This window comes from Lepus europaeus, chromosome 14 (assembly GCF_033115175.1).
Source record: "Lepus europaeus isolate LE1 chromosome 14, mLepTim1.pri, whole genome shotgun sequence".
Taxonomy (NCBI): Eukaryota; Metazoa; Chordata; class Mammalia; order Lagomorpha; family Leporidae; genus Lepus; species Lepus europaeus.
The window spans coordinates 14,744,014-14,771,579 of record NC_084840.1 but is presented as its reverse complement, the minus strand read 5'-3'; the positions used below and the strand labels follow the sequence as shown (position 1 = coordinate 14,771,579).

Here is a 27,566-nt window from a genome sequence, read left to right as displayed (position 1 = left end):
ATTTTCTGTGAACTTTTTGAAATGGGATGCAGAACTTTATCCTCAATATGTGCCAGGATTTTTAAAGTTGGAATTTTTTGCTGAATTTTTCTGACTAGGTGTTGCAGTGCCCAAACTTCGCAAAGAAATCCCTTCTATCTTGGGACAGATTCCCTATGAATGCAACCCAATTCACATATTATTTAATTTTTTAATGATAAAAATCATGGACATGTAAGTCCACATTTCCATGCTCCCTTTTCCACAGCCTTCCATTTACAGAAGAAAAATGAATGTTTCCTACTTGCTCCCTAAAGGAATAGAAATTCTGGGGGACTCTATTGATCTTGCATCCGTAAAAGTGTGGTCTCAAATGGCAAATGCACATTTAAAACACACAACACCCACATTTAGAAACCTCTGGGGAAAAAGTATAGATTATTTAAAATCTAGAAGTTCTGTCATTTGTGTTTTGTAGCAATTCACAGATAAAAGACACCCATCATATGTGTCTGCTGAATATTGGAACTGCACATCATAGCGATGCCATCTAGTACATGACAGCAGATCAAGTTTCAATAGGAGAAAATGAGGCACAGAGGTTTGAGTGACTGACAGAATTGAAAGCAAGGGGCTGGCTCTGTGGTGTAGCAGGTTAAGTCGCTGCCTGCAGTGCCGGCATCCCATTTGGGCGCCGGTTCAAGTCCTGGCTGCTCCACTTCCCGCCTGGCTCTCTGCTAATGGCCAGGGAAAGGGGCAGAAGATGGCTCACGTGGAAGCCCTGGGTGAGGCTCTGGGCTCCTGGCTCTGGCAGTTATGGCCATTTGGGGAGTGAACCAGTGGATGGAAGACCTCTCTCTCTCTCTCTCTCTCTCTCTCTCTCTGCCTCTGCCTCTCTGTAATTCTGCCTCTCAAATAAATAAGTAAATCTAAAAAGAAATTTAAAACAAAAGGTAATCTTAAAAAAAAAAAAACAGAAAGCAAGATGCATTTGCGTTCTGATGCCCATTTTAGGACAACTCTCATTTCCCTTTCTCATTAATAAGTACATAGTAAGTAACCTTAATATAAATAAGAAGGTGTTGCTTCACTGAAAATCCACTTCGTTTAATCTATTAAATAAAAGCAAGGAACCATAGACTAGCCTAAGGATTAATTGCCAATTGTATTTTATAGTAATAAAAGCATTAGAAGCAGGAACACAAAACATGAGTTCTCCATACAGCAATTGGTGCTGTATAGTGAAGACATTTAAACTCTGCAAGAACGGCGAAGAGATTAAAAAAAAAAGACCAACCTAGAGGATGTTAGGTCACCAACTTAATAAGCTGACACAGAATTCACCAAAAGGTGTCACGTTTATTACTTCTTGGAAATTATCACTGTTCTTTCTTGCCCCCCCCCCCCCAAGATCCTAAACAATGATCAAATTATGGGTCTTTCAGAAAACTGGAGGGCCAGCATCGTGGCGCAGAGGGTTAAGCACCGGTTTGAGTTCCAGCTGTTCCACTTCAGATCCAGCTCCCTGCTAGTGCACCTGGGAAAGCTGTGGAAGATGGTTCAAGTGCTGAGCTCCTGGGAGACCCTGATGAAGCTCCTGGCTCCTGGCTTTGGCCTGGCCCAGCCCCAGTTGTGGCAACCAAATGATGAGTGAAACAGTAGATGGAAGATCTCTCATTTCTCTCTCCTGATCTCTGTAACTCTTTCTTTCAAATAAACAAATCTTTTAAAATAAAATTGGACCTGCAAAATTATTCTGCAAATATCATTAATTGCACTAAACTTATATTTTAACAGGAGTACACTATTTCACATAATAACATGTAACACACCCGGTATACCATAAACAAGAAAAGATAGTTGATTTTACTATGATAATTGATATTAATTCCTGGTAAAGTAGCCTAAGCATTTAAAAAATTTGAAGTAAATGCACTCTAACCAAGACAAGAACAGACTTTAACATGAGAAATACACATATAGAATATTATATTTCTCATATCAATGTTGAATTCCATAAAAATACCTATATTAGGTTTAATATGCAAAATACTTGGCACAAATATGTTTTCATGCTTTTATTTTTATCCTATGAATTCCAGCAATAGTGCATGTATTTATTTTAAAGATATTTATTTAAGTTCAAACTTATGTATCAAATATAATTTTTCATCAAAAGAATCAAGCAATGAATTTCATATTTGTACAGAGAATAATCCTTGTGGCAGGGTTGTAGACACCAGGAGATGATAGCAAGATAGGTCAATTGAGTTTTTTAAATTAGATTAAATATACTTAAAAAGTTATTGAACTCAAAGCTAACATATGGACCATAAGATTTCCAAATGTTACCTTACTTAATTTTTCATAGTAGCAATATTCACACATAGCACTTTAATGCACTCTTTCTGGAAGTATGGTGGTAAACATTACAATATATATGAATTGAACAAGGAGGACATCTTGAGGTCATTCCAGAAATGTACATGTTGTTATTCTTACACTGAGTGCACTTGCAATTTCTGATTTTAAAAAATAGATCCTTCAAGCTAAGTTAACGCTTTCTATATGTGTTTTTTCTTCAAGAAAAAAGATAGGCAAAGTTTCTCAAAAGCACTTGGATTCACTTGAAAGTTTCTCTCACTCTTTCTGCTTCTGTTTCTCTCTCTCTCGCTCTCTCTCTCACACACACACACACACACAGACACACACACAGACACACACGTAGACTACATAGAAATGGTTTTGCTGAATGACATATAAAATTTAAAAGTAAGCATAAAACTGTACAAAACATCTTAGCAAAAACTATCTTAAATATTTTTGAACAGTAGTAAAACAAGCTTCCTGCACACATCAGTCCAATGTACTTCACTATTCCACTGTGTACCTATTTCCCCCTCCTACTTCTAGGAAAATAGAAATCACATCTTAGGAGGTTTTGAGTGGCTCCATCTATGTCTTTTTCTTATGCATTCTGAGTTAAGGCAGGGCTTGCAGGGCCATTGGCAGAATGTTCTGGTTCCTCAGGGCCACTCGTGGGCTCAGGACTTTCAGCCTCTTTGTTCCCTTCATGGGTCGTATCTGGGGCACCTCGTGAACTAACACAATTCACATCCTGCTTTGCCTGGTCCACCTCATTATCAAATTGGATTTTATCTTCTTGATTGTTGCTTTTCTTTACTTGTCCATTCTGGGCAGGGTAGTTGCTGGCAATAATGTCATACAGGAATTGATATTGCTCCTAGCAAAGAAAGCAGCCAAAAATTACATGAAGAAAGTTGGTGTGATTCTGTTGTGTCAGATAAAAATGAGCAAGAACAAATCATTTACTGTGGAAGCCCAGGGTGATGGAAAAGTACTGTGATACCTTCTCATAAGGAACATTCCAGATGGATTAATTTCCTTACAGTTCTAAAAGATCAATTGCAGGCAACCTTTCGAAATGTGCCTTACAGCAACACCAAACTGGTGTCACTCCCTCGGCACACAGAATGACATCTATCTCAGTCCCAGGTTTTTGCCCATGGTGCCATTTTTGTGCTCATCCTCTAGGTCAATGTCTACACATAATTTAAGAACCACCTGCTGCAAGAAGCCCATCCTATTTCTCCAGGTTAAATAAAATGTCCTCATTCACCTTCTTAAAATTTCTCTGGCACTTTATTCATTACTCATTAACAAATATCTGGCTCTCCCCCGCACTAGTGAGTCCCCTCATGCCAAGAGTACATAGTAGACATTCAGTGTATTTTAAAATCTGTCTACAGACACTCAATATCATTCATGATTGAAATCTTCATAATTCCCAGATGATCGCTTATAGTTGCCACCACCCAGAAAGGCCGCAAAGATAGACTGCTTCTACAAATATGTTATCCTCCCCGTATCCATTTCTCTTTTCAGTGTGATCCCAGGCCCCGAGGATAGGAGGTGGAGTCTGTTTTCCCAGCCCTTGAATCTGAACTGGCCTTGGGATTTGCTGGGTTTAATAAAAGGCAGAGGAAGACACACTGTCTCATCACCAAACCTGAGTCTCAAGAGACAAGGGCGGGTCTGTGCTCCTCCATGGAATGCTGCTACTTTTATGTGGGCTCATCTTCTGGATGAAGAGGGACACGTGGTCCACTCACCTTGTTACCACATCCAACTGCCAGCCTGTGTGGCACTGGAGTCAGACCAGCAGACAACAACGGTCCACCCCCTGGCCGCAGCTGATTGAGACAGTCTGTCTTGATTGGCTGAGCCCAAGGAGTCAGGTCAGCAACCCAGCAGAACAACAGACTACTGACCCACGAAGTAATGTCACTTGTTAAGCCGCCACATTTTGGAGGTCATTTGTTAAGCAGTGACACAAATTTACACAGGATTAAACGTGGAGAAATTAAGGCAAATCCATTAGGATTTTAGGAAACATTCTTCGTGAACTGTAACATCAAATTGCTGGCAAAATTCAAGCTGGTCCCTTATAGTGAAAATAATCCAATGTGAATTATTATGTAAAATAGAAGGGAGAAAAGAAGAACCAAAAAGAGAAGGAGAGGAGAGGGAGGGGTGAGGAAGGGGATGGAGAGGAGAAGACCCTCAAATTAAAGATACTACGCATGTTACAAAGCTAAGGAAGGTATACTCACATATGTGGAAACCATTCCTGACCTAGCCTTGCGCAGAGATTTCACTACTTGGAAAACATCTACTACCTCTTCTGTTTCTGCACTTTCCATGAGATTCAACAAAGCACAAAATATTCCTGTTTGCTGAGATCCATCTCTATAAGAAGGAAAAGCAAAAGAGAAAAAAGCAATTCTACTTTTAATAGACTAATATTAGAACAGCAAGTAAAAGACAGGGAGTGAATGTATATTTATGTCGAGGTTATTCTAATTATTTTATTCCAGTCTCTGAAGAGCTGAGTTATAGCTGTTAAATGCTGTCTTGGGGCAACACCTTTTCAATCCAAGACTGTGATAATCCTGTAGCTTGGAAAATACTTTGCAACTCTTCTTCTGTTTAGTGCTTTATGGATTTTAGTGCACTCTTATTGACATCTGAAATAGTTAGGGTCAAAATCGTACCGCCAATTTGATAGATTAAAGAACCAAGATTTAGCAAGGATAAAGTTACTGATGGGACCAGAAGTATTAGACTTTATGTTTGTAAATTACTAGATGACAAGCTTCTTCTAATTCATTTGTCTATGCCTCTTAACCACTTTTAAAAATGTTTCTTCTTCCACATCAGGAGAAAAGTGATACCCAACAGATCTATTCATTAAAACAAGGACAAGCAAATGACTTACTAAACTATGATAAGTATAAAACACAATAAAGCTTTAATTTAAATAATATGTCATCTGCAGCATGCTTCATTGTATATAAGTAGGGAACAGCCAGCAGGTATTCAACCATATCCTATGAAACATAAGATTGAGAGCCTAAATTCCATTATTCAGCTTTCTTTCCACATCAGTTTCACCTTTGGAAATCCAAACAAATGCAATAAGTAATATGTCCAGTGACTGAATTATAATATGTATAATTCAAACAAAAACAGGATTTTTTCAAAAATTCTTCTAAAAACATTTCATCAGATTTACATTTTTATTTTACTTTACTCTTATTTTTCATTTTCTTTAGGGTTCTTCTCCAAGCAAACTTTTAATATCACCATCTTTCTTTCACTCTTCCTTAAGATAGATATGTAGGCATCTATACCAGATGAGGTTTAAGGGATTCCATTACAAAAGCTAGTAAGTAACATATTTTTTAAATGTTTTTACAATGTTTGCATTTTGGGTCAGTTTAGAAAATCAAATGATGGGGGCCGGCGCCGCAGCTCACTAGGCTAATCCTCCGCCTTGTGGCGCCGGCACACCAGGTTCTAGTCCCGGTCGGGGCACCGATCCTGTCCCGGTTGCCCCTCTTCCAGGCCAGCTCTCTGCTGTGGCCTGGGAAGGCAGTGGAGGATGGCCCAAGTGCTTGGGCCCTGCACCCCATGGGAGACCAGGAGAAGCACCTGGCTCCTGCCATCGGATCAGCGCAGTGCGCCGGCCACAGCGCACCTACTGTGGCGGCCATTGGAGGGTGAACCAATGGCAAAGGAAGCCCTTTCTCTCTGTCTCTCTCTCTCACTGTCCACTCTGCCTGTCAAAAAAAAAAAAAAAAACAAACAAAAGAAAATCAAATGATGGGCTTTAAATCCAATTTGTTAAGCATCAGTGTTTTATTGAATATTTAACTTATTTTTATTGAAGGCAAACCTTTCAGTCCTCTGGATTCTGTGAAACCCAATATAGTGGTTAAATGCATATAAGCAAATATTTAATGTAATATCCAACCGCGTGAGTGCTCACACATCCTTCCAACCAATAATTCATATAGCTTAAGTGACATCCAGGTTCATTGCTAGATATCGGGAGTCAAAGACAACATGGCACCAGCAAAAAAATTAATGCACTCTCCTATAATCATTTCTATTGTATTTCATAATAGTTGTGCTATGGGAACTGAGAAAATGACTGATCCCGTAAGATGATTCCCCTGTAATTATCTGCTTTACAGGCTGGGATAAATAGAATCCAGGAGAAAATGTGGAACAAGAAGTCAAGCCATTGTGATGATTTTTAGAGCATATCTTTGCAAATCCCACCCACCTGCAGTGAATGAGGAGAGGCACATTCCTATGGTATTTGTTCCCTTCAGTGGAGTTTTTCCTGGGAAGTTTTTGTTTGAGGCTCTGAATCATGGAGATGAATTCTTTGGGTTCTGCAGGAAGCTGTTCCGTACTCCAGTTAGTGTATTGGTACTGGTACAAGGTGCGGGGCTCTTTCCTCTAAAAGCAGAAGAGGGGGCAGCGTTGAGTGAAGTTCAACCCATTTTGTAATTGCATAGGCACATTTGCTTCATGATGACTATTATTTTAAAAGAATTAAAAATTTATTCTGAAACTTCATAAAGATGGTGGCTCTGCTCGCAGAGGGTAGTTTATATTAGTTTTTCTACCAGATCACTTACATCAAAGATATATGCTTCTCAAATGGTTTACATACCTTGGAATGTCTCAGCTCAAATACACGGAGGGTGTAGGCTGAAGATTTGCTTGTGTCTTTTACACTAACTTCTATGTCTCCATATGTTTGTTTCCCTTCACCCCAGTACTGAGCACAGATTTCCTGGATAACAAAGAAGAAGGTTCAATAACTTTTACACCCGTGTTCTGTTCATTTTTTAAAGTACTCAAAGAAGCAATCGTGTGTGTGTGTGTGTGTGTGTGAGAGAGAGAGAGAGAGAGACAGAGAGACAGAGAGTGCGCCTCCCTCTCTTCTATTAAATGAAAATGATTGTGTCCTAAAATTGAAACCTGTCCGTAAAGACCCCAAATCTGTTTTAAATATGTTGGAGGCTCATTTATCAAGTATCTGTGTTTCCTTGTGAAAGTAAAGGGAGCCTAGGAGAAGTCATGAGACAGGACATAAAGAAACAGCTCTGCCTGCCTACATGAAGATCTTTCAAATTTGTTCCTCTCTCCCATACCCAGGCCATCATGTCTTCACAATCTACAGATTGTAGTGGAAGGAGTCTGTCCCCCATAGCGCCACAGTGAGTCAGGTCCCACTGTCCCTCCATATCCCTGGGGAAGAAAGCTGCACCTACAGAGAGAGTACTGTCTATATCTTGATGATCAGTGCCTGTGCAGCTCTGTGCAAATGGACTATCTTAGTAAAGGGCAGGGGGATGGCAAACGTGTTCTGTGTCCTGCAAACTAATCTCCATTGACTATAGCCCCACAATCATAACCATCCTAAGCTATTTCCTGGGTTTCACAGTTTTTCTTAAAGATTTATTTATTTATCTGAAAGAATGAGAGAGAGAGAGAGAGAGAGAGAGAGAGAAGAAGAAGAAGAAGAAGAAGAAGAAGAAGAAGAAGAAGAAAAGGAGGAGGAGGAAGAGAAAGAGGGGGAGGAGGAGGAGGAGAGAGAGAGAGAGAGAGAGAGGAAGGAAGGAAGGAAGGAAGGAAGGAAGGAAGGAAGGAAGGAAGGAAGGAAGGAAGTGCTGGCTTACTCCCCGAATGGCCACAATGGCCAGGGCTGGGCCAGTCTAAAGCAGGTTACAAGGAGCTTCATCCAGGACTCCCACCATGTGGGGCCAGGGGCCCAAGGACTTAGGCCATCCTCCACTGCTTTCCCAGGCACATCAGCAGGGAGTTGGATTGGAAGAGGAGCCCATATGGGATGCAGTGCTGTAGACAGTGGCTTAACCTGCTGTGCCACAGACCCAAGTTTTCACAGTTTAAATGGAGGAAAGGCATGTTGGTACTCCATTCTGAAAATCTGAACATATATTCCTTTTTTAAGAAAAGAAAAAAAAAAACATTAGTAAAACCAACTTTCTATGTACCAAGGCTGGGTGCCAGGGAGAGAGAGAGACAGAGAGAAAGGGAAAGGGAAAGGAGCAACGCTAATCATCAATCTTACTGCACGCTGACAAGAGTATTCTCTGAATAAGCCTTAACATATGTCAGATAATGGAATCGATACTAAAACTAATAAGAACTACCACCAGGGATATTTTAATATTTTAATGATTTAATGTTAATATTTAATAACTCAAGGCATTGAGAAAATGCTCAGGCACATGGCACAGGCATTAAGTAAGAAATCAAATTATAGCTTAGTTTTGCCTCCAACTATAGAATTTTACAGCAAAAAGTCTTACATGGGAATAAAGAAGGAAGGATATAGATATATTTTTCAGGACTTCTTTCTTCTTAAAAGAATAGCTTCCAAATGTGGAGAAAAGGCACAGTTGGGTAAATGGGGCATCAATAAAGTAACCCCAGGGACGAGCACGCGGATGGTGGGAGATTCACTCAGGAGATCTCCTTGCCGAAGTGGAGCATATTTCAGAGGAAAGTGGAAAGTTATGTGAGGGCCTGGTGATGCAGGGTTCAAGAGGCCTCACAAGGCGTTTGGCTTTGATCTTGAAGAAGACACAGTGAACATGCAGGCGGTGAGTGTCTGTGGCTCTGGCATGGCTGCGAGCAGCACGCAAGCCCGAGAGGGCGAACAGGAAGAGTGTCAGAGTTCAGGCACAGGCCTACCCTTCAGTGTAAGGCAGAGGTGAACACGCTCAAGCGTGCAGTGGAGGGGTCGAAAGGATGTGGGTACAGCAACCAAGAAAGCAACCCAAGAACGAAGAATGGGATTTTACAACAGAAAGATTTTTTTTTTAAATATTCTGCAACATGCAAACCTGGTCTCCATGCTTCAGCTCCGTCAGCATGACGATGACGCTGACTTTTCTCTGGACTATCATCTGCCAGAAGTCTCCCACAGTCTCCTTGAGTGGCCCCTGAGTAGCAATCATCACTTCCGGCTTCCAGTAACTCTTAACAATAAACAAGGGTGGGGGTGGGTAGGACTTTGTTATTAATGCTGACTGAGGAGATGGCACTGGGCTTTTACAATAATCATTCAGAAATACAGTCCGTTTGATATCAACATTGTTACATAAAAATATTAAGATTTTAGGTCCAGGAAACAATTCAGTATCTACGTCTAAAATGCATATTCAAGTAAGGATGATTCTAGTTAATACTATGAAATCAAGATGAAGACATAGTATCTTGCTAAAGAACAAGTTTTCCTTGCCAAAAAGACAAGTTTTTCACCTCTATGAAGGTTAATGTGATGGTAAACTGTAATTATGTATGCATTTCAAATTATCTTCATCATGCCTATACTTTCATTGGTATCTATACATGTGTAGGACAGCTTATAATTAAACTAGTATGCTATGAATGTGGGTTTTGGGAAAGTTTGAGAGCAAACAATCCAGTGCAGGATATATACAGTAAGTATTTACGAAATGACTGAAGTTTCCTTTTTTGAATACTCAGTTTCTTTAAAAACAGTATGTAACACAGATATGTATAATTTAGGTAATAATTAAATTAACCTGAATGAAAAGTTTTTGACTATATAAATTTTTAAGTTTGGATTTGTCTACAGTTTGTATAGTTAATTAAGTATAAACATTTTCAAATACTGACATCTGTTTAAATTTTATAAATTGATTTAGTTATAGTCAATTTGTCATTTCATACAATCACCAACAATTTTGATTTTGAATCAATTGTATAGGATTTTATACTTTAAATCTTTCTGTAAGTTAAAATACAATATTAAAAATGGAAACTTTTGTGTCAGGCCAGATGTACTCAGGATCAGGCTCATTTTTCTTGTATAAATTCACTTAATGAATGACCCTCATAACATAGATATGATTGTAAAAGGGTTCGATCCAGGGCTTGGGAATTGGAGCACCTACCATTATGAACGAGGCGTTGATGTATTTGCTTGTTTCCTCCGAGTCACTCTCATCCTCAGATGATTCATCCGAATCGTGCTCACTCTCTTTGCTCATTTCCAGTTCATGTTTAAGTGCCACTCTGTTAAAGTCATCTACAGAAGATAAATTAGTAGTAAGTCTTCCTCTCAAAAACCTGAATTTCTGCTGGATTGTTAGGTGGAAATTAAAACGTAATTCAGAAGGGACAGACTGCATTATGTGAATTTATTGATCTAAGTGGAATGTGGTCCTACCCCTCATTCAGTACTCACTGGGTCACAAATTATAAAAAGCAACTCTAGGAAAAGAAATGTCTCAAAATGGCCCAGGAAAAACATGAGACTTAGCTATCCTTTAAAACAACAGACAGTAGTTGAAGACTCCCCATCATTGTTTAATCCCAGATACATATATTTCAGTTTTCCATAGAATATCATCATTTTGCTTGATAGAAATTTTAAAAGATATTTTAGATTTTTTTTTCTTCTCAGTCATATCCTATTAATTTAATATTCTCAGGTAAGTTGGTATTTCAGATTAATCATTATTTAGTTCAGAAAGTTATTTAGTGCATAGTTTCTCACTTTCTTAGTTCCTTCATGGTTTCTCAATTTCTTTATAATAATGGTTCAAAGTATGTGATCAACTATATCACCATTAATTCCATATTACAAGGACTTTGGGAGAAAGTAACTAGGTCAACCACGTCCTGATTTATTTGCTTGTCTAGTTTATTATTAGGGTTTATATTTTATCCATGCTAATCTTAGTGCATGCAACTGAATAAAATCACATTTGTACCAGATGGGATCCTATCAATATTCTTAAATAGTACAGTCCAAGTCTTGAAGACTCTACATATTTTGATTTGTTAAAGCTGATGATTGACAGCTTACATTTATAGAGTACTTTATATTTACTTTCAGTCTCCCAGATAAAGGACGCAGAGAAAGCATAAAGAGTCAAACAGATGTAGTGATCGCTATTTGGCAGTCACCCCGAAGTAAATATCTGAAATAAACTAAAGATGAGAGAGAACTAGTAAATGGGGAGTTGGTCTTTTTCCTCCTTCTTCAGAGGTTTCATCTTTTTTTTTTAACCTAAAGACAGCATTAAGATTTGTAAATAGAAAGCTGTTAATTGAGCCATAGTTCTATCTTTGTATAACTTTTTAAAAGTTTTTTAACTTTTATTTATTAAATATAAATTTCCAAAGTACAACTTTTGGATTATAGCAGCTTTTCCCCCCTATAATCTCCCTCCTACCAACAACCATCCCATCTCCCACTCCTTCTCCCATCTCATTCACATCAAGATTCATTTTCAATTATTTTTATATACAGAAGTTCAATTTAGTATATACTAAGTAAAGGTTTCAACAGTTTGCACCCACACAGAAACACAAAGTGTAAAGTATTGTTTGAGTACTAGTTATACCGTTAATTCACATAGTACAACTCATTAAGGACAGAGATCCTACATGGGGAGAAAGTGCACAGTGACTCCTGTTGTTGACTTAACAATTGACACTCTTGTTTATGACGTCAGTAATCACCCGAGGCTCTTGTCATGAGCTGCCAAGGCTAAGGAAGCCTCTTGAATTTGCCAACTCTGATCTTATTTAGACAAGATCATAGTCAAAGTGGAAGTTCTCTCCTCCCTTCAGAGAAAGGTACCTCCTTCTTTGGTGGCCCATTCTTTCTGCTGTGATCTCACTTACAGAGATCTTTCATTTAGGTCATTTTTTTTTTGCCACAGTGTCTTGGCTTTCCATGCCTGAAATACTCTCATGGGCTTTTTAGCCAGATCCGACTGCCTTAAGGGCTGATTCTGAGGCCAGAGTGCTGTTTAGGATACCTGCCATTCTATGAGTCTGCTGTGTATCCCACTTCCCATGTTGGATTGTCCTCTCCTTTTTAATTCTATCAGTTAGTATTAGCAGACACTAGTCTTGTGTCTGCTATCCCAGATAAAGGATGCAAAGAAAGCATAAAGAGGCAAACGGATGTAGTGATTGCTATTTGGCAGTCACCCTGAAGTAAATATCTGAAATAAGCTAAAGATTAAACTCTTGACTCTTAATCTTATCATTATTATCAATTATGAACTGAAACTGATCACTTTGACTAGTGAGATGGCATTGGTATATGCCACCTTGATGGGATTGAATTGGAATCCCCTGGCACGTTTCTAACTCTACCATTAGGGGTAAGTCCGACTGAGCATGTGCCAAACTGCACATCTCCTCCCTCTCTTATTCCCACTCTTATATCTTTGTGACAACACATTTTGAAAGATTTGAAAGGAGGAAAACACTAAGTACAGGATGCTCCAAAGTCCATTGAAAGTGTTTAAAGTTCAAAGCACTTGCTATAACTAATTTTAAGTAATTAATTAATGATGTATTTAAGAGGCCAGAAAGAGACAGCAGAGGGAGCTCTCATCTGCTGGCTCACTCACTAAATGCCCGCATTGGATAGATCAGGCCCCCAACATGGGTGGCAGGAACCCAACTTCAGCCATCACCTGTTGCCTCCTGGGCAGGAAGCTGGAATCCGGAGCAGAGTATCTAGTATATAGCACATATAGGATGTGGCCATCTTAACTGCTAGGCCAAATACTCACCACCATAACTAAAATTCAAATAGCCCTTCAACTCCCCTGTTGTTAACCATAGGTTGTTTCAAGATTATCTCTGTGCATTCACATCTCACAGTAATCAAATCTAGAAAGAAACTTTGATTTTATCTAACAGAGAAAACATCACAGGCTACGTACATGGGATGACGCTAGAATTCCTGTTTTTATTTTTATTTTGTTCTTGATTTCCAATGCGCTGTGTCCTCCAGCTCCTATATGAAGGGAGTCTCTGAGATAAAGAAAAAAAGGATGGAAAATTCATTTAAAATCTAAACATTGACATATTACTATGTGTTAAGATGATCCCTAAAGAAAAGCATTTCATCAATGTTTGCAAAAATTTCATACACTGCTGGCCGTATTCACCATTTTTAAGTTTACCTCTGAATTTTCCCTTTTAAGTGCTCAGGAATTTAATAGTTTTGACATGGTGAGTTTCAAATAAAATCATACATTATATACAGAATATGTTTCTCTGTAAGAGCTGCTTGACAGCAAAGCAGTATAGTTCCTGTACATGTTCAAAGTGCTGTACCAGTGTTGATTATTATCCACATTGCAAAAGTGAGAGTAAATTACTGTGTAAATTATGGCCAGAAATAACTGTGTAGACGCCTCATTCACAGAGAGTTCGTGAATGCTTGGAGAGTTAATATGCCATATGTTTACACTCTCCAGATCACGTGCTTCTCATTTCCAGTAGCTCGTCAGCCAGCAAGATCAATCATTTCTATTGGTTATGCTCACAGCCTTCAACTTTACTCTGCCTATTTGGTCTGGCCCACCTTCACTTCTCACTTGAAAAACATCCACGTTTCTCAACCGGCCTCTGTTCTCTATCACGCCTAGAAGGATGTAGTCCTTCTAAAGCACAAATAGGAGATGTTGTTCCTAGGCTGCTCTGCGGCTTCCCATCATTGTGAGCAGACAGCAAACCTCAGTACAGCATAAAGGCTCTTCGGGATCTGCCCCTGACTCTCTCCAGCCTCGTCCCCTTCAGTGAGGCCCCTCTAACCAGGACCCTCCCCATGTCAGTCAAACCAACTTTTCCTAAATTCTTGGAAAGGTCCACCCTGTCCTTTAACTCTTGGCAGTTGAACATGTGTTTCTTCTCCATGATCCATTTCTCCTGGAAGGCATCTATGTCTACAGGCCTCTCTTCCCAGTGGTTCTCAAAGAGGTATTCATCAAGTGCATAATACTTAAAAGTTTATAATAATAATATTCATTATTATGAATAATCTAAATGAAGAAATATTCTCATGGGCAATTCAGCAAGATGTTACACACACATATGCACATACAAATGAATGGACATATGTGTGCCTGTGTGTGTGTTTAATATGGTGCCTTTTTTCTAACCAAATAGGGCACCCTGTTTCCAACCCCACATAAGACTGTAATTCAATGAATGGATGAAAACATCAGCACTGAGTCAATGCCAGGCCACTGCAACACCTCCACCAACTGCACCCAAGGCCAGATGCCATGAAGCATCACACCTCAAACTCTCCCGAGAATGGCCACCAAGTCACCTCAGCCTCCTGCCAACCCCCAGGATTACAAGTGAAACTAACGGCCCGTCTCTCTCTAAGACAAAAGAGTTTTTCCTCTTCAGCCCTTGCTTATTTCAGTTGCCAGGCCAAGCCCCTCCATGCATCCATGGACCCAGATTCTCACTCCTATACAGTTATCTGCATCTTCAAGCACACCCGATCTCTAACACCTCATCAATCAATGCCATTGCTGGTGCCATGGGTCTGGCATTAGGAAATCCTAACCACCATCTCCCAGCACTCCCTTCTTTTTCTTTCTTTGCACTAAGTGAAACCTGGGTGTCACCTGACGATACCACCAACACCACAGCCCTTTTCAGAAAAACCTGCTATCCTCCTGCATGCTCCATTTACCCCAAAGCATGTAGGAAAAATATGTGTTCTTTTGTTTCTTGCTTCTACTTGCAAACCACGTCTGCTCATTTTTCCTTCAAAATCCCAACAACTCTGATTTCCCTCCTCTCGCACTGCACCACTTTCTCTGCACAGACCTTCACTTGAAGTGTCAGATCCTGCTTGGCATCACTTCGCCTCATTTAGTGTAGACTTGGCTACTTGTGTGTTCTTCCAATCATTCTTGGTTTCTTCGACAATGACCAACACGCCCTACCTCACACTCCAGTCTCTCTTACAGGCTTCACCTCCTATGAGCTCTCCTTCCCTATGAGCAGCCTTACACCTTCACCAATCTCTTTCTGTCAGTCTTTCTCAAAACACTGCATCAACCCTGAAATCCTGATTCCAACCATTGCTGTCAATGAAAAGACCTCAACTCACCCTTCTCCTTCATTCAAGTACCTTTAGTCTTGCAATCTGCAATTCTGTCAAAGTCTGCAACACATCCATCCATCATACCCTTCATGTGACCAACTCACTGTCCCTTATCCACTGCTATAATCATTGGTAAACACCTTCAACCCCCTTGTATCTGACTTTCAGATAGTTCCCTTTCAAAATCCACATGAGTTTAGCCCCACTCCCTGGAAACATACAGAAAGCACAATGTTACAGGAAAAGTAACTCAAGGGACTGAGCGACAATTCTTTGTATTCACGTCCATAAATTTCATGCGGTCAACAGTCATTCCTGCAGCCTCGCTACCTTTGCATGGGGAGACTGCTTTCCTACTTGAAGGTAATCGTTTCACACCCTTCCCTTTCTTCAAGCACTGAACTTTTCTCTGCCCTACCACCGGTGTATCTGCAGCTCTGAACTGATGATCTTGCCTATTACTATCTTGCGAAATGAGGGTTAGTCAGGCAAGAACTGCCTCAACTTCCCATCACCAAACCTATTAACCAACCTGCATCTCTACCCCCATCTTCCATCTCCCTGCTGCTTACAACCATCTCACGGCTTCCATTAGGCAGGGTTCTAAGTACCTACACCCCGGATCACACACCTTCATTTCCTCTCCACATGTCCACTAGCAAACAACTCACTCTTATGCCTACAAATGTACTTGGCACAAAGGAAAAACTCAGTCATATTCAGTGAAGACAGAAAACAATCTTTCTTTTAGTGACTATACATATGAAAGCTTAACTTAAAAATGAAAGCGCCTCTGAACAGCATGTGTATATATGTGGTTTAGTGGGGCTAGTGCAATGACTACGATTAATTTATCAGCAATAAAACGCCCCCTGTTTGAGAGTGCCCCATGCCTTTGTCAGTGCAGGTCTTCTGGGGGGTGCAGTCTTTGGTGATTACTGCATGCTCCCCTCTGCCCCCTACCTTAGTCCTACTTTGATCTGAACATTAAATCATTCTGTAGCTGATTAAAAGCACATTCCTGACCTTGTTGAAAACTCTCTGAATTGAGCAGTTCAGTGGTGTACAGAAAGACTCAATAAACTAGACATTATAGATGGAAGAGAAAATTTACAAAATGTTTTCTGACAGCTGAACCATTTGAGGATAACTATGCCAACCCTCTGAAAACAGAGAGCTACACCCTAGGTTAGCCAGCAGAATAAATGCCTGAGAAATAGGTTAGGACACACACTTACCCTTGAATTTCAGTCTACCAGCTCCAGCCAATTCAACTTCCTAAGCAATCATCAGCTCCTCTAATTATTTCCTTTACAAACCAAAACCAGGTGCACTTTTTAAAAGTGAGATGCAACAGGGTCTTTGGCAGACCAATTTTGAGGCTCTGTGCTATTATTTTGACACTTTATTTTATATCAGCTTAATGAGGAATGATTCAAAGTGTTAGTGGTAGAATGGTGAAAAGCGTTAGTGGTAGATTCAGACTTCTGGGTTGAACAAGTTTCCTACTTAATGCTTGTGAGAATTCACTTCTCTTAAATTCTCTGTGTTGGTTTCCTCATCTGCACTCAATTTCTTAGGATGAGGACCAAATGCAAGAACTGCATCGAGTGTATAGCAAGTACTGGAAGCAGACAGCGTGCCATACAAGTCCCTGTAATTTTCATTAGTGTTATTCCCACTCTTACCTGGAATTCAGCCTCCAGGGGAGAGGGCTCACTGGGCGGATCTCTTTTCTTCATGTTCTGTAGATACGAGTGTAATTCAGACAAGCTCACTTCTGTTTCTCCAAACTGATTGTATTCCACTAACGCCTGGTGGATCAGGATATACTGTGCCTGTTTCAAGAAAACGTTCAGAGAATTCACTGGTAACTTAACTGTATGTTAGCATAATTTTGCTCATGCTCCTACTAGGACAATATATGGCAAAGGAAAATTGAGATCTATTGCATTTAAATATTCTGGAAGTTGGTCCTGGTATTTCCCTGAAATATGAGGCTTGCCAAATACATAACTATGTACTATGTACGGCTTAATTTTTAATGACATCCCTAAAAGTTATTTTTACTTATTTGTTTATTTTATCTGAGAGAAAGAGACAAAATTTTTAAAAAATATATTATATGCTACTTCTTTCAGTGACTATTGAATTAGTAATTCAAATTATTAATATATAAAATTGCAATAAATTTTACAGTATATCAAGTCAAATGTATTCCATGGGTTTTTAGAATTTTTAAGTGGATAAAATTATTTTGGAATAAAATCTAATACACCAAATCCAAATTTAGCAATTTCTAACTTTCATCATACTTGAGCACAGCATTTTTGAGGAAATGACATATATCTGATAAGCATCTTTAGTTCCTCCAGTTCCCTGAGTTTAATTCTACCTGTTTACTCATTTTCCTACAAAAAAAAAGGTTTCTTCTTTTGTGGTTAACAACTGACTTTTTCTACTTCTACACTCACATCAGTGTAACCATAAACACTATAGGTATCTGTGTGTTTTCTTGAAAAATACATTTACTGTGTCCTGTATTTTTTTTTCATGGCTTTCTTCACTCATCGTTTCCGCATAAATTCTTCCCTTTCACTGTAGCCTGTGTAGCAGAGTCTACATGTGTACATTCTGTCTGCCTGTTCCTCTACTGATATCTCTCTTGAATGTTTTCCATTTTTTGCTATTCTAAGAATGCTGAATGCAGCATACATTTTTGTTCATGTTTCTGACTGTGCATGTTTTCAAATGTTTCCACTGAGTATATCCATGTGATATTGCTGTATTAAGTATAGATATTTTCAATAATAATGATCTCTTATAGCCGTTGAAGGCCTGGCACATGCTAAGGACTTATGTGTTCTACCTTTATTGTCTTTCTTCAAGTCTCTGAAGTAAGTACTGTCATTATTTCTATTTTATGGATAACTTAATTGAGGCACAGAAGGACTAAAAACTTGTCCCAAGGTGCATTATAAGAAGAATCTGGGGGCCTATGTTGTGGCGTAGTGGGTAAAGCCACTGCCTGCAAGGCCAGCATCCCATATGGGAGCCAGTTCTAGTCCTGGTTTCTTCAAATCCAAGCCAGTTTCCTGCTAATAGCCTGGAGAAAGCAGCAGCAGATGACCCAAGTGTTTGGGCCCCTGCAACCTATATGGGAAACCTAGAAGAAACTCTTGTCTCCTGGCTTTGACCTTGTCCAGGCCTGGCCATTGTGGCCATCTGGGGAGTGAACTAGCAGATGGAAGGTTCTTTCTCTCTCTAGTCCAAAAGTCGGCCCTTCCTCCTTCCCTCCCTCTCTCTCTCTCTCTCTTTCTGTAACCTCTGTAACTCAAGTATATAAATAAATCTTTTTTTAAAAAATGTGGCAAATGAAAATAAAACTTGTTTATTATTAAAAAGAAGAAGAATAATCAGAGACAAAATGTGAGCCATGAAGTCTAGTTTAAAAGCCAGGCTCGTCAACACGATATTATTTGGTCTCTTCAGCTTTAACACTCTGAGTTGCTACCAAATCTATTTTCAGTGTTTTTATTTTTTCCCAATCTTTTATGTAGGTGATATTTTATTATTTTTTTAAAAAATGTATTTATGATCCTCCTTTCTTCCACAGTGTTTTAGGCAATAATGCAAAATGTGTCTATCACTGGTGATTACCACATGCTTTGATTTTCAAGACATTAAAAGAAGGCGATTGTAGCCCACTGTTTGAAGATGTGGAGAACTTGAATTTCTTTTCTGATGACTACTACTACTCCGGAAAACTGAATTCCAAAAACAAGAGGGCAAATCTTCCCTAAAGGCTAGAGCATACCTCCACTTGGACCATGAGACATCTCTGCCGCCGCAGCTTGACCACATAGCCATAAACATCCACTTTGTTCTCTGCTTCCAGGCCCTCCAGCATGGCGTCAATCCCTATATAGGTGCCTGTGCGCCCCACACCAGCACTGATGGAACAAGCGAAAGAAGCAGAGGCATGATGAGTGGAGGCAGGGAAATGAATGGGAAAACAGAGAAGAAAATGAGTTTCTCCTTGTAGATCGTCTTCCAAAATAGCAATAGCCATGGGGCCAGTGCTGTGCCATGGCAGGTTAAAGCCCTAGCCTGCAGTGCCAGCATCCTATATTGGCACCGGTTCTAGTCCCGGCTGCTCCTCTTCCAAACTAGCTCTCTGCTATGTCCTGGGTAAGCAGTGGAGGATGGCTCACATCCTTGGGCCCCTGCACCCACATGAGAGACCTGGAAGAAGCTCCTGGCTCCTGGCTGCGGATGGGCGCAGCTCCAGCTGTTGCAGCCAAATGGGGAGTGAACTAGTGGATGGAAGACCTCTCTCTGTCTCTACCTACAGAGTGTATCTCTGTCTTTCAAATAAATAAAAATAAAATCTAAAGAAAACAAAAAGCAATAGCCTAAGGGGAGGATGTCTCTCAGTGCCCCCAGGCTTACGGAGTCGGGCTTTGGGATCCCCGTGGGGCAGGTGCATGTGTAGCTCTTTCTTTACCTGCAGTGCACCACAATGGGGCCGCTGAAGAAGTTGCTGAAGGCGTTCACTCTCCTTCTCAGTTTGAGGAGCAGGTGGGGGTCCTCAGGCACCCCGTGGTCGGGCCAGCTGGTAAACTGGATGTGAGTCACCACCCTCCCGGTTGCTTTCTCTTTTTTCTAGTCAAGAAACAAAACGTTCTTTGAGGTTACTAATTTTTTTTTTTTTGAAAGTAAATCACATAACACTAATAAGTGATTGAAAGGACTGGTATAAAAAACTCATGCAAAACTAGACTGCTCCAGAGTCCATCATCCCTCGGGCATCCTGTGCTTGTTTCAGCTTGAACTGCATTTCTTTGCCACTTAACAGCCAGAGGTTGAAATATCATGCAGGATTTGCATGCACTACTCTGTAAGCAGTAGCTGACCAGTCATGTAAGTAAGGCAAGTGTAGCCACAACTTACAGACACTTCCATGCTGCCATGCCAAGAAAATAACAATAAGCACACACCGAAAGGAATGGGCTGCTCGCGGTGAGTAGGGGTCTGTGAATGAGAATAAAGGTCGTCCTCACAGCTGTTTAAAATATTTCTGCTTGGAGGCCAGCATGCAGGACCTTCTCATGGGCAGAAAGTCTGATTAATTATTCAGTTAGTACTGTATTCCTTAGTCCCTCACACAACAGAACCATCAACTCAGAGTGCAGAGAGGAAACTGAGGAGAGTCAGCCCCAGATTACAGCTCATTTTTTGTCCCAATTTCAAGGTAACCACCAGAAGATGCATAAATCGAAATTCGGTGACGAGGTATGAAGAACCACCTACGTTTAAATAACAGAGGAAACACAAAAATTTTTAAAAATATCAATAAGTAAGAAATAGGAAAAAATGTTGATTATAATTTTCTGAAAGGAACAAGTGGTGTCAACCTCTACATATTCACCCATATCTACTGATTGGTATTTCACCATGAACCATTGGTAGGACTGTTTCACAGATCTCTGTGGGCATAGCAGTTAATAATATCATGAAAGCCTAAGAACACCCTAGGGGAAATACTCAGGAAGTCTGTTTTTCCTACAGAAAATGTATTTGAACAGCAGAAGAATATAACTTAGATCCCTGAGAGCCCTCCAACAAATCAAAGAAAATGTTCAGCACTCATATAAAAACCCGCATGTTTTACACAGAGATTTTAAGATATATTTCACATACCAAAATGTTCAGTCATTGAACCTGTTCTTATTACATTCACACAGTGATCCAACCACTACCACTACTTATGGAAGATTTTTGTCACCACAAAATGAAATCCTGACCCCATTGGCTGCCACTCCACATTTCTGACAGACAGATCTCCTCACCCCCAGGCAACCACTAGTCTACTTTCCTAAAAGACTCCCAAATTCTGGAATTTTCACAGAAATGGAATCAAATAATAAGCATGATGACCTCCATGTTTGACCATTGCCTAAGGCCACGTGGACCTCTTTATTTTCTGACCTACACAGTCTCTCTCCACTGTACAGTCAGACTTTTGATTTCCTAAAGTGCTCTCCATTCCGCCCTTGTACAAACACTCTTTCCTTAATGACAAGAACTCACTGACAATAAGGAAAATTTGTTGATTCATTGGCCCCATCAACCTTTCTTTCAACCCATTTAACCTACTCCTCTTCTTGAAGAATACTTCCAGGGTCACAACAATAAATACTTTTGACTTGGAGCAAATTGATCCTCTGAACTTGTATTACTGTTCTAGCCCACTTCTTCAACCTAAAGGCCTAAATAAGTTTTCTGAGATAGATGTGGATCTCGCACATAGAATATTCCATCATTGCATGATCATAAAAACAGTCTCAAAATGGATGCTGTCTATTAAAACACACTCACATTTGTGATGCTGAGTTTCTGGATGATGTAATCTGGACATCTTTTGTGCTCATTGATCTTCACAATAACATCTCCAAAAGCCCGGGTGCCCTCTTCCATCGATGGCCAATATTCTGCACACTTGTTCTGTATTTTAAAACATCATTAGTGATCACAGTTTTTCATTTATATAAAATTTTCTCGAAAAATGTCTGAAAACAAAAACTCCAAAGGGTATTCATCTGAACTTCTCTGAACATGTGTATGTTCTTCTCCAAGTACACATACTCTTTAACTTGTGATATTGAAATGCATTGTTTCCCATTAATATCTATGGGAATATTATCATTTGAATATGATATACCAATGACTCATACAGATGTTTAATCACCATAGTCATAAAAGTTAATGGTCCTAAGAGGGCAGAACTAAAGCCCAGGTCTGGTGCTAGGAGGTAGACCCTGTGGGAGGTCCTCAGGTTCTGGGGGCATGCTCAGGAAAGCCAGTTCTCATGAGAGGCTTCATTAGGAAACCCTGAGTTGGACCCAGCTGTGGTCTCTACTTCCTGGCTCGCCCTGTGACACTTCCCCTGCACATGCCCCACCATTGCTTCCTAGCACCCTCATCAGATGACAAGCCAATGGGGCCATGCAGTCTTGAGCGTGAACTTCTAAAACTGGGAGCCAAATACATCTTTTGCTTTACAAAGATCAGCCGCCTTGGGTATTTCATTCTAGTGATGAAAGCTGACTAGTCCAGGAGGGCTTTCCTTCAAACCACTTATCAGCTGGGTGACCTTCCATGGCTAAGGCACATATTAAAGAGGACATGCTCAGGGGTCAGGAAAATGGGAAGGTTTTCTAGTGGTTACTTTCAGGCAGAAAGGTTGTCACGCCGCCTAATGTCTTACCACTACGTGAGTTAACACCCATCTGGCCAAGGTCAGTTTTGTTTGAACTTCTTGCAAGTTCTTATGGAGTTAGCACATCAAAATGTACAGAACTTGCAAGTGCAACAAAACTGCAAAAAAGTCAGGGATTTCAAATATAAAGCAAGAAATTAAGTAGAAGCATTTAAATTTTATGCATATAGACAAACATTTATATATGTACAATTTTTATGGCTTTTAAAAATGCAGTTGAACACTTCCTCTTCCTAATCCCAGACTCTGGCTTAATCTTCTGGGTTCTTACCCTGTTTCCTTCTTCACATCGAGTAACCATGACAATAACTGTGGCCTTCTGTTCCCAGATCATCCTCCAGAAGTCATCCACAGTTTCATCCCTGGGGCCTAGGGGTAGGTAAACAAGGACAGGCTACTAAGAAGGAGCTCCTCGCAATTGCGATAAAGTGGTTTTTTCAAAAGAACATCAGACTATGAAATTACCTTGTGCAGCAATATATTTCCTGGGTTCCTTGAAACCCTGTTCAAAACACACGAAGATAGGTCATTGACAGATCACTCAATTATTTGCCAATATGCAAAATGGTATTAGAAGAATTGCTTTAGATCCACTGCTTCTTGGTTATGAATTTATCTGGGCATTTTCAGATTATTTGCGGATTTGATTAATTCGTGACCAGGCATGTAATTGTGGCAAACCTGTTAGTTAGTGTCTTACACACAATACCCATGACTATCATGTATGCCAAATAGTTTTCAAAACTAGACTTCATCCTTACCTGAGAAGTGCAGCAACTCCCAAGACTCATCCAGACACTCCTATCGTTAACATCCTGCCAACCTTACAGCACCTTCTCCTAGTAGCTGAGCTTCCTCACCAGCTATGGAGCTACATTTCGGATATTTTTACTCAGTTTCTTTTAATAACTCCGTCAGGGATCACACCCACACTTCCACACCTTAATGACTGTTGTAATACATTGCTGACTTCCTAGACATCCTCTGTGCCATTTCAGATAAGAGATACAATAGCTTACATTTCATTATCTGTAACGTCTGCATTCTCTGCTTGTTACCAAGACAGAGAAGGAGTATGTGGACAGAAAAATATTACGCTAATTATTTTCAAAATTATCTCAGAATCGTAACAGGAGAGAATCTCCACAGATAGAAGTAAGCTTTGCCATGTGAATTTTGCATGTGAGCTACAAGATACAGTTAGTTTCAGAACCTTTCATGATATAGTATTATTCACTCATACCTTATTTATTCAATGATTCTTTACTGAATGGCTACAAATGGCCACAAATACTTGCTTTCAGGAGCTCCTGGAAATATATATGATAATGTCATATATATCCCATATTTATGTTTTAGGTGAAAAATATATGATGGAGAACAGAGTGAACAATATGTAAAAGTTTTCTATAAAGGAAGAAATACAAATGTTGGTGCCTTCTTGTTTACATTTAAAGAAGTGCTGACTGGATAAATAAGAAAACAACATAGAGATTAGCTCTGATGGTGGGTGAGGACACTGGGCACAGGGCAGGTTGGGTGAGAAGATATTTTTCAGTCTCTATTTTTGTACTATTTTAAATTATTTGAATTAAATATGAATTAAATCATTTAATTCATGTCCTTCATAATAAAATAGGTTACATTTATAAGTATGCTGAATGATTTTACCACATAGAGATATTTACATCTGTGGGTCAATACAAGAGATGGCTAATCCGTGTCAATGAGGAGGTTGATCATTGCTGAATTGCAGGACTATGTCACCGAAGCAGAATGAAGTGGGACATACTTGAGTTGAATCTTGCCTTAAATCTTTAATAATTGTGTGGACAAGGACAAGGTAACTGATCAGCCTGAGCCTCCCAGTCGTCCTCTGTGCCATAAATACAGTGTGCACATCCAGAGCCAATGTGGGGCTCTCACAAGGGATATGTGCACTGATCATTTAATCTGATATCCAGCCCACAATAGGAACTAGAAGGATTGGTTCTTGGTAATGTTTTGTTTTTAAAAGAAAATCTTATGCTACAACTCATACCAATAGGCATATGATAAATAACAATTCTTGCAAATATTACTGATTTGGTTGTTTAGATCAGTGAAAGTATGGGCTTAGTTCAAAATATTCCTAATAAAATTTTTAAGTTTTGCCAAGACAGAGAAGGAATCTAATGGAATATGTAGACACATGAAAAATGTAAATTTACCAATGACAAAATGATGACGATATAAAGAAATTGGTCAGTTGTACATTTTTACTCACGTCAATGTAGCTGGCATTGATATAGCTTGACCCTGCATCTCCATTTATCTCCGAGAGTTCCACCCGATTATAGTCATCTGTTTAAAGAAAATAAAAATGAGCAAGAAAATAATAAATAATCAAACAGCACAGATATGAGGAAATTCAATTCCCAGTGGGTACTCACAAGGAAGAATGTCAACATAACGGTTTTTGTTCTGGTTTAAGGGCTTCCGAGCATCCTTGATAGAGAACTTGCTGAACACTCTTGGAATGCTCTGAAAGACATGAAGTTTCCTTGAATCATAGCACATTTAGGACAATTAGCTTTCCCCTTTCCTGATACCAATTTAAGCAAATGAGATATCTAGAATATCTCATTAATACTAATAAACAAGTTACATATGACATTTGAAATTAGCATTATTAGAAGTCATATAAAATGACTTTTTCTTTAAAAGCTACTGATGGACTATTTTCAGAAAAAATAAAATGAATAAATTTAGGATTAATTTATGTAAACCTTAAAATTTATTTAATAACAGATACTTGTATCATTATCTAGAGTAGAAGCACAAAATCAGCCAATATGTTTTGTGACAGAACTGCATAATTGATAACCATGCAATAAAGCTTGATATTAAATATTTACTTGCTAAATACTATGATCTTGTCAACCCCTTAGGAAACTCTCTTCAGGTCTTTGAATGTCTGCTAATTATATCTGCTTCAATTAAATTGCAATACTATGTGGAATAAATTTAAAGGCCAATGGTTATACAAATACACTTAAACTGAAATTATCTTGATTGAGTAAAGTTTCTTATTATATACCAAGTATTATATATACCTGAAATTCAGCCAGAAAAAGTCTTCCTTCATCAGCAATCTTTCTCTTATAAGTTTCCAACAGAATATCTGCATGGATTGGTTCCACATTCATCAACTGTTTTTCATCATCTATAAGCACATCAAAAATTCAGGCCTAGTGTTACGTCTGTCATTCAAATACATATGCAGATTTCATTAAATTTATATCACAGATTTAATCTTTAGCTCCTTTTATTCTTATACACATTGTGCCTGAGAAGCCTCACTCAAACATGAGCATTTTCCTGTAAGTAAATGACTCATAGATCATGTACTCAGGTCATTTCTCTACTAGAATGTTCTTCCACATTTTCTATGCCTAAAGAAAAGATTCCAGAGCAAGTAGTCCTAAGGTAAGAACATTCACGTCCACATTTCTCTCTGATTACATTCGTTTATACAGGAATTACCATTCTCATTTCCCCATATTATAGTAATAATTATTATTTTCTTTTTTTCCATTTTAACTTGTGAGAAGTATGGATGAAATCAACAGAATTATGATTAACACGTTTATACAAGGGACTCACTTTAATTTGAGCATCAGTTTCTACTAAACCATGAAGCAAGTTGGATTCATTTGTTCTGCCTCCCGAATATGAAGCCCACTATATACTATGTTTGTGAAATAACTCAGTAAAGATTAAAAACACACATTAACCATCAAAAGCTGTGGCTGTAGATGGAACTCAAAAAATAGCAATTTTAGAAGAGTAGAAATGGCCGGTGCCGTGGCTCAACAGGCTAATCCTCCGCCTTGCGGCGCCGGCACACCGGGTTCTAGTCCCGGTCGGGGCACCGATCCTGTCCCGGTTGCCCCCTCTTCCAGGCCAGCTCTCTGCTGTGGCCAGGGAGTGCAGTGGAGGATGGCCCAAGTCCTTGGGTCCTGCACCCCATGGGAGACCAGGATAAGCACCTGGCTCCTGGCTTCGGATCAGCGCGGTGCGCCGGCCGCAGCGCACCAGCCATAGCAGTCATTGGAGGGTGAACCAACGGAAAAAGGAAGACCTTTCTCTCTGTCTCTCTCTCACTGTCCACTCTGCCTGTCAAAAATAAAAAAAAAAATTAAAAAAAAAGAAGAGTAGAGAATTTATGTTGTCACTTATATAAAGAGGATGTTTTTCCTACTTTTGGGGGTAATGTTGGTGATATTTCTTCAGTATTCATGTCAACTGTTCTCATTTGCCTTTGGGCATCTTGTTGTCCATGGAAACTTTCTATCCAACTACCAGGATCAAACTGGCCATGTACAGTTACTTCTTTGGGTTGTTAGGACCCCTGATATTCATTCTGAACCAAAGCCACTTCCAAGGTGTTATGGATTTTGGGTGAGGAAGTTTGAATACTTTCCAAGGGACAGTCAGTATCAATGCTGAGATAAGCTGTTTCTCTGACACTCTCCAGTCTGCCTCGATTCCTGGAAATGAATTCCTCTCCTTTCTCCTATGCCCTGCATCCTAACTTCAGCAGATCAAAACTAATCTTCCTCGGGACACTTGATTGCCTGAATTGCTTTGTTCACCAAATCCCATACACTGGCTAGGTACTGAGTTAAAGCCATGAATGAGAAAGAGAAACTTTCTGGCCTTCATAAAGCTTGCATCCTAGCTAGTGGGGGATAGTAAATATGTAATATTGTGATACCTTCTGCAAAGGAAAGGCAAGTCTATTAAGATGCTCCCAAGAATTAGCCCTGGTGCTCTGGCCTACAGACTTGTCACCTACTACTGTCTGAGGGAAACCTTCAAACATAAGTTAACACAAGACCTAAGAGTTTTAAAATTCTTCCCAGACTTACTTGTCTTTGTTTTAAACATAATTTCAGTGTCTTTAATTCCATCTGTTCTTATTGTATCATGGCATTTTTGGTTTTT

General features: G+C 39.5%; 1 protein-coding gene across 1 annotated transcript in view; it reads right to left on the bottom strand.

The window, feature by feature from the left end:
- Positions 1-1,404: 1,404 nt before the first annotated feature.
- Positions 1,405-27,566, bottom strand: part of PTPRC (protein tyrosine phosphatase receptor type C) — a 114,105-nt gene continuing 87,943 nt past the window's right edge. Inside the window, exons 17-32 of the mRNA XM_062210738.1 lie at positions 25,673-25,782; positions 25,010-25,100; positions 24,844-24,920; positions 23,043-23,079; positions 22,849-22,946; positions 21,677-21,802; positions 19,803-19,960; positions 19,113-19,248; positions 16,984-17,133; positions 13,107-13,197; positions 10,308-10,441; positions 9,231-9,365; positions 7,028-7,150; positions 6,632-6,810; positions 4,614-4,749; positions 1,405-3,223 (exon numbers count right to left, since the gene is read on the bottom strand). Of these exons, the coding sequence (XP_062066722.1) occupies positions 2,948-3,223; positions 4,614-4,749; positions 6,632-6,810; positions 7,028-7,150; positions 9,231-9,365; positions 10,308-10,441; positions 13,107-13,197; positions 16,984-17,133; positions 19,113-19,248; positions 19,803-19,960; positions 21,677-21,802; positions 22,849-22,946; positions 23,043-23,079; positions 24,844-24,920; positions 25,010-25,100; positions 25,673-25,782 (2,057 nt within the window). The 3' untranslated portion in view covers positions 1,405-2,947. The remainder of the gene's footprint in view (positions 3,224-4,613; positions 4,750-6,631; positions 6,811-7,027; positions 7,151-9,230; positions 9,366-10,307; positions 10,442-13,106; positions 13,198-16,983; positions 17,134-19,112; positions 19,249-19,802; positions 19,961-21,676; positions 21,803-22,848; positions 22,947-23,042; positions 23,080-24,843; positions 24,921-25,009; positions 25,101-25,672; positions 25,783-27,566) is intronic.